The sequence below is a fragment of the Mastomys coucha genome, unplaced genomic scaffold, assembly GCF_008632895.1.
Source record: "Mastomys coucha isolate ucsf_1 unplaced genomic scaffold, UCSF_Mcou_1 pScaffold1, whole genome shotgun sequence".
NCBI lineage: Eukaryota > Metazoa > Chordata > Mammalia > Rodentia > Muridae > Mastomys > Mastomys coucha.
In genome coordinates, this window is record NW_022196891.1 from 62,958,333 (window position 1) to 62,966,097 (window position 7,765).

General features: G+C 46.3%; 1 protein-coding gene across 6 annotated transcripts in view; it reads left to right on the top strand.

Moving 5' to 3' along the window:
* The window catches only part of Adcy10 (adenylate cyclase 10), an 82,902-nt gene extending 79,868 nt beyond the window's left edge, over positions 1 to 3,034 (top strand). For all 6 annotated transcript variants that reach the window (XM_031388028.1, XM_031388037.1, XM_031388003.1 and 3 more), the window contains 2 exons: positions 280 to 468; positions 2,836 to 3,034. In XM_031388028.1, the coding sequence (XP_031243888.1) occupies positions 280 to 468; positions 2,836 to 2,997 (351 nt within the window). In that variant the 3' untranslated portion in view covers positions 2,998 to 3,034. The remainder of the gene's footprint in view (positions 1 to 279; positions 469 to 2,835) is intronic.
* The last annotated feature ends 4,731 nt before the right edge of the window (positions 3,035 to 7,765 follow it).

Genomic DNA, 7,765 nt, shown 5'->3' on the forward strand with positions numbered 1-7,765 from the left:
TTTTTAAAGATTTATTTATTTATTTTATGTATGTGAGTACATCACTCCCTTCAGACACACCAGAAGAGGGCGTCAGATTCCATTACAGATGGTCGCGAATCCCCATGTGGTTGCTGTGATTTACTCACGACCCTCTGGAAGAGCAGTCAGTGCTCTTACCCACTGAGCCACCTCTCCAGCCGCTTGCCATGCTTTTTAAAATGTTGGCTCTAGGAGCTGAACCATCAGAGCCATCTCTACCTCCAGCCTCAAGTTTTACTTGTCGTTTGTTTTCCCTAGGCCTTAGAGACCCTTGTGGCTCAAAACACCACCGGCCCCGTCTTCTACCCGAGGCTCTACCATCTGATGGCCTACGTCTGCATACTCATGGGAGACGGGCACAGTTGTGACTTCTTCCTAAACACAGCCTTGGAGCTTTCTGAGATACAGGGGAATTTGCTGGAGAAATGTTGGCTGAGGATGAGCAAGGTACGTAGCCTTAGCCAGCAGGCTACAGTGTGTGTGTGGGGGGGGGGAGGAATGCTAGCCCTTCCCACTTGTTGGTGGGGTTTTAGGAGGCATCAGAGGTCATTGTCTTAGTTCACTTGCGCTGCCATCTCAAAATACCTCAGCCTGTGTCACTCATGAGAAGTTTATAGTTCACAGTTTTGCAGGCTGGCGAGTCTAAGACCATGGTGCTAGAATTCAATATCTGATGGAGATGAGGATGAGTTCCTCATTGACCGTACCTCTGGCTGTGCCCCCATTAGTGGCAGAAGGAGCAGGAGCCAGAGACACAGATTCCCTTCAGAGACCTCCACTCAAATGAAGCTAGGATTCTTATATAGCCGCTGAAAAGACTTTGATGCTCAGCCGGGCGGTGGTGGCACACGTCTTTAATCCCAGCATTCCAGAGGCAGAGGCTTGCGGGTCTCTGAGTTCAAGGCCAGCCTGGTCTACTACGGAGTTAGTTTCAGGACAGCCAGGGTTACACAGAGAAACCTTGTCTCAAAAGAGAGAGGCAGAGAGAAAGACTTAAACATAGATTTAAGCACAGGTGTTAACAGTGCTTAGGAAAATGACTAACTTCCACACACAACTTCCTGGGAGCTTTCCATACTGCCTGGTAGCTTTTGAAACTGCATTGTCAAGAGGTGGTTCCTGGAGATGTATTGGATTGTATGACACCATCCGTCACCAGGACTATGCAAGGAAATTTAAGAATCTCTCTCTCTCTCTCTCTCTCTCTCTCTCTCCCTCTCTCTCTCTCTCTCTCTCTCTCTAACTGCAAATGAAGTTTATAGTCTTTTGCTGAGGCTTCCAGAAAACTGCAACTTCACAGCTAGGGAAGGAGCACAGCCATATTCAAAGTCACTCCGGGGATCTTCAGCATGGAATGTTACGATTTCAGTATTCATATTTAAGATACCTCTAAGAAGAAGGAAACTTATCTTTCTGTAGACATCTTCACAGCTCATTCTGTTAACTGAGTGGCCATTCTTAACGTCAGCCAGACTCTAGAACAACAGTTCCAAACCTTACCTAACGCTGTGACCCTTTAACACTATAACTCATGTTATAGTGACCCCAACCATAAAATCATTTCTGTCGCTACTTCATAACTGTAATTTTGCTTCTGTTGTGAATCATAATGTAAATATCTGTGTTTACACAGATGGCCTTAGGTGACCCTTGTAAAACAGTCACTCAACCTCTAAAAGGGGGCCTCTGTCCGCTGCTTGAGAGCTGCTGGAGTGAGACTCTCCTTTCTTTCCAGTGTTCTCTTGATTTTCCCTGTCGTTCATATTCTCTCTCCTTTTGGCCTGTCCAAAGAATGGAGGGGGAAAAGTTGTTCTGTCATGCTATGTATTAGGACATAAGTCCCAAAGCCCTGACTTCCAATACTATCACCTTAGGGGCTGGGGTCCAAGATGTGGATGGTAGGGGAATGTACACACAACCCAGCCACGGTAATCATACTAGATGCACCAAAATGGGGTCTGTATCCGTAACTCGGGTTTATGAGTTTCTTCTTAGCTTTCAGTTTTGTTCTTTTGATTTTGTTTTGTGTTTTGTTTTCGGATAACCCCCTCATTTCAGCCCCCTTAGCAAGTCTCCCCATCTCTCTTGTCCCTTCCACTCTCCATCTGTGTTCCATGTGTTCCCACCCTGTGTCTCTTTCCACACGTGAATGCTTCAAAGGTGAGCTGCAGGCTCTGCAGCCAGCAGAGCAGCACTGTGAAATGAGAGAGTGGATGGGCAGCTATGTATGCTCATTTGAAGATGTGTCTGAGTCCTAATTTGGAAAACAAAAATCATTTCTGTCTTTTGTTGCCTGTTATCCCAATACTTGGGAGGTGGAGCCAGGAGGATCAGGAGTTCAAGGTCATCCTCAGCTACACAGAGAATTTAAGGTCAGCTTTGGTTTCGTGGAACCAATTCATAAAATGAAAGAAAGGAAGGAAGAAAGAAAGGGATGAAGAAAAGAAGAAAGAAAGGGAGGAAGGAAGGGAGGGAGGGAAGAAGGAAGGAAGGAAGAAAGAAAGAAGGAAGGAAAGGGAAACAAAGAAAAAGAATAAAGAAAAAAATTCAATTTTGTCTGTAGATCCCCCCTGTTTTTAAAAGCTCAAAGGAGCCAGAGTCATGTATGGCAGTATAAAGCCTGTACTTGTAGCTCTCCAGACACAGAGGCAGGAGAATCAGCCTAACTTCAAGGTTAGCCCAGCCGGAGCTGCAGAGTGAGACCCTATCCCAAAACAAAACAAGCTCTAGGACCCGCTACCATTCCTGGAATCAGGTTAGTCTTCCGCAGGCTGAGTGCTCTGACGACACCTTTGTTCTCTTCCCTTCTCTCAGGAATGGTGGTACTCAGCCTCCGACTTAACAGGAGATCAATGGATTAAGATAGTCTTGAGTCTTCCATCATGGGACAAAGTTGTATCAGGCAAGGTAACCCTTCAGGATGTTCAAAAGAACAAGTTCCTGATGAGAGTTAACATTCTGGACAATCCTTTCTAACAACTGTGAATGAGAACAAAGATTGCAGTAAGAACCACTGTCTTTCCATGATCTGTTATTGTCCTCTCTGCCCTGCCAGCATGCCCAAGTTCCCACAGACCCTTCTGGACCAAACCTAGTAACACACGCCTGGATTCCTTTCCAGGAAGTCAGTGAGGGTCAATACCTGGCTTGCTTTTAACTCTGCACAGCTGCCTCTAGCTTCACTGGCTGTTTGCTTGATCTGTGGGGCTCGGCCCGTGCAAAATCCAGTCATGTCGATACGAGGGGCTGGAGGGGTTCTGCTGTCCTGAACAAGGGATGGAGCAGTGACCTGCAGCCCCAGCAGAAACAGAGCTCATTAAACGATCGGTCATCTCCACAGGGGGAGCACTGGACTGGAGCAAGAAAACGTTCAGTAGGCCCAAAGGGCATCTGGACAGGAAGGATCGGGGGTTTTTTGACGTCACCTGGTGTGGGCTTTCCCAATATCTTGGTTACATGCAGTTCTGCATACAACTTCATTCGCTGTACCTTTCATTAGCATGTTAACTCTACCCAGGAGTGTGTGTTTGCGTAACATGATGAACACAGATCATGTTCGGGCGTTCTGGCTTTTGCAGTAGTGGCAGGAGAGCTGGTTTTAGTAATCACTAAACACCTCACTTAGGAGGTGTCTTAGTCAGGGTTTCTATTCCTGCACAAACATCATGACCAAGAAGCAAGTTGGGGAGGAAAGGGTTTATTTAGCTTACTTCCACATTGCCATTGATCACCAGAGGAAGTCAGGACTGGAACTCAAGCAGGTCAGGAAGCAGGAGGTGATGCAGAGGCCATGGAGAGATGTTCTTTACTGGTTTTCTTCCCCTGGCTTGCTCAGCCTGCTCTCTTATAGAACCCAAGACTTCCAGCCCAGAAATGGCACCACCCACAAGGGGCCCTACCCCTTTGATCACTAACTGAGAAAATGCTGGATCTCATGGAGGCACTTCCCCAACTGAAATTCCCTTCTCTGTGATAACTCCAGCCTGTGTCAAGTTGGCACACAAAACCAGCCAGTACAGGAGGTTTTTCCAGCTCCTCAGTCAGCCCCATTCTCCCGCCTCAGTACAGGAAATACTAATAGCAAGGTAATGTGACATCTTGTATTGCAACTGACTGTTTTCTAGTGAATGTATTGGTCTAAAAATGCTTATTTAAATATTTTTAAATTTACCATATCTCTCTCTCTCTCTCTCTCTCTCTCTCTCTCTCTCTCTCACACACACACACACACACACACACACACACACACACAGCATGCACACATGCACTTGCATGCCAAGGAGGTCAGAGGAAACATTAGTGGAATTGGTTCTGTCCTTCCACCTTTTCATGGGTTCCAGGGATCAACCACAGTGTGCACAATGGCTTGGAGGTAACACAATATTGCAAATATCAAATCTCTGTTAAGGTCTGAAGCAGCAGGATACAGCTTGCTGTGCCAGCTTCCAGAGCCATGGTAGCACCCTGCAGGCACCTCGCATCTGTAGAAATAAACCCTTTAAGTAGACATCGTAATTGTGTAATGGTAATAGTAAAAGATGTGGTTATCTTTTTACATGCTCTAAGTTTGTACGCATGTAAGAAACATTTGATATATAATAGTACTCATCTTTCTTTCCCAGACATAAAGGCAAGGCTGTGTATCTTTTCTCTTAATAATACAACTAGGTTTCACAGATGAGGTGAGACAGGCTCCTGTGAGTCACACGGTTAGCCACAGAGCCTGGCTACCTGGCATGCTGGAAAGGGAGCCAGGCTAGGACAGGAGACCACAAGCACTCTTTGGCTATAGTTTCCATATCTCGATACACACTCTGTAGAACAGGCTGGCTTCAAACTCAGAGACTGGCCTTCCTCTGCCTCCAGAGCACTGGAATCAGCCACGTGTGATACCCCTGCCCAGCCTGACCGTATTCTTAACCATTTTGTTGGTGGAAGTTAGTGGTTTATTACTATGAACGTATTAAAGATTTCACCTGCTAATCACCAGGATGTTAGGTCACATGCAAAGCAGGGGAAAGGAACGGGTCTTGAGGGAGCTAAAGATAACTGAAGATAAATTATAATGAGGCTACAGACCTGCAACTCCTTCCTACAAGCAATGGAGTTCTCATCAGCCCACCAGCTTTCTAGAGGGCTCCCGGACACATGGAGTCACTGGGCTGGCGGAGTTCCTGTGTGCCTGGTCCCGCTGGTCCCAGTTACTCCCAGTGTTGGGACAGATGTTGGTTCCTGCTCACCTCACCTGGGAGTGGAGCTTCCTCTGGGTGTTGTGGGATTGGCTGTGGAGCTTACGCCCTGAAATATCACCTCTTAAGTTGTAGACATCAAAAGTTTAGTTTCTGCTTCATAACTTGGATAAAAAGAATTAGTGCAAATCTGGAGATCTCCAGACAGTGCCAATGGAATCAGACATCTGGACATGCCACAGGACCTTTGAAAATTCTCAGTGTACTGTGTTCTAACCTTTTCAATATTTTTTGAAACATTTATTTTTATTTACTTTATGGGTATGAGTACACTGTAGCTGTACAGATGGCCGTGAGCTATCATGCGTGTGGCTGCTGTTGATCTCAGGACCTCTGCCGCCCCGCTTGCTCCGGCGTAATTCACTGTAGCTGTCTTCAGATGCACCAGAAGAGGGCGTCAGATCTCATTACGGGTGGTTGTGAGCCACCATGTGGTTGCTGGGATCCAAACTCAGGACCTTCGGAAGAGCAGTCAGTGCTCTTACCCACTGAGCCATCTCACCAGCCCCCTTTTCAATATTAATAGAAACATTAAAAGCTATATTTTAAAAAAAATGTGTATTACCCTGAATAGTGAGAAAATTCTTTTGTAAAGACATTGAAAACATGAAAGTTAGATTCAGACAAGCTAGAGCTCTGGAAAAGACATAGCTGAGAAGCTCTGAAACCAAGCCTTTCTGACAATGTCACAAGCAGGCGCACCATCACTACAGGTTCTTATATTTTCTGTCTTCACAGATAACCGGGTTTGAAGCTTTCAGTGTCAGTGTGTACTGTTTGTTGAACATAGTTCCCCTTTAAAGCTCTCTTTCCCTTCTGCTCTCCTAATCCCCTCTGCCCTTCTAGACCATTTTTACCCCTACTGTCCAATTTATATACTTGATTTTATGCAGCTACAAAGAACTTGAGGCCCATTCTTCAGTGAGGTCATGTGGCAGGCAAAATCATCCCTGCTCACCCACCAGGAAACCAGCCGTCCTTTCTCTTTCTTTTCCTTCCTTCCTTCCTTCCCTCCTTCCCTCCTTCCCTCCTTCCCTCCTTTCTTTCTTTCTTTCTTTCTTTCTTTCTTTCTTTCTTTCTTTCTTTCTTTCTTTCTTCCTTTCTTTTGTCTTTGTCTTTAAATAGTTTGATCACCTAAAGATTTAAGTTCTTTTCCATTTGAACTTAGAATATACTTAAGCCTAAAAACAAAAAGTGTTTGGCTGGCATGTATATAAATGCACTGCATGTGTGCCTGTGTGCCTAGCTCCTGAAGGCCAGAAGAGGCCGTTACAGATGGTTGTGAGCCACCCTGTGGGTGCCCGGAGTTACATCCAGATCCTCTGCAGAGCAGTCAGTGCTCGTAACCACAGATCTGGCTCTGCAGCTCCCACATTTCTTCGTCCTGCTCCCTTTGTACCCTGAGCTCACCTTTCTTGTTCTCTTGATCCTTCTCTTCCCATAAGCTAAATGCCCCCTAGGTTCTCCTCCTTTAGACACCTGATTTTGACTTCCTTGGTACCCTGGCAGCACTTCTCTGAACATGCTGGCGTTCATCTCTATATCTTTTACCGCGCACCACCAGAATAGCCAGCAAAGAATAGAAGTGACTGCTGCCTCTCTCATTCTAGAGCAGTCTGTGAGAAGTGGCCTTTCCTTTGGGGATAGCTATGTGTGTGAAGTCACTGTAGTCCTATCAATTGGCTGGAAGATAACCCCATGCTTGCTATCTCATTTCCTTGTCTATAAATAGAAACAGTGATAAACAATGCAGGTTAGGCATCCCTATGGTAAAGAACCTAAAATACCCCTAGATAGGAACTGTTTGGAATGCTGACATGATATTCAATGGGTAAAGTCTATGCAGGTATTTCCAAATATGAAGAATTCCAAAGTATGAAACACTTCTGATCCTGCATCGTGGAGACCATGACAAGCACCTCTTTTTGGAGTTTGTAGCTATTGTGGTTGGTTTTGAGGGTTACAAGCTACTTTTTAGAGAATTCATGATACAATTCCAGCCAGGGAAGGAGGTAGACTAACTAGATCTTCACCTTTCCTGCTCCTCCCAATCCATCCCCCACCCCATCCCCACCCCAGTCTCCTCCCCAGCTCTGCAAGTGGAGCACCCACTGCAGCTCCTCCCACCTCTCCCCTGTCTCCAATGGATCCCATACATCTTCCCCTTCCAACCTCCCTCTCCCTCCTTGTTGCCTTATCCCACCTCCCAACTCCAGCAGGCATTGCCAGGGAACCAACCCGCAGGCCAGAAAAAAGAAGCAGGCCAACTGCAGCTCTTCACCTCTCCCTGCATCCCTCCAAGTCCAATCTCACAGTCTCATCCCCCAGCTCCGCAGCAAACCGTATGCTCTGGCCTCTTTTCACTCTCTGCCTCCATTCGAGAGGGACTAACAATCCTGGCAGGGTTATTTTAACCCCTCCTGTGCCCCCCCCCAGCCCTCCTCCAACCCATCCACATTCGTAAGCATCAGCACCCCATACCTAGAAGCATTTTA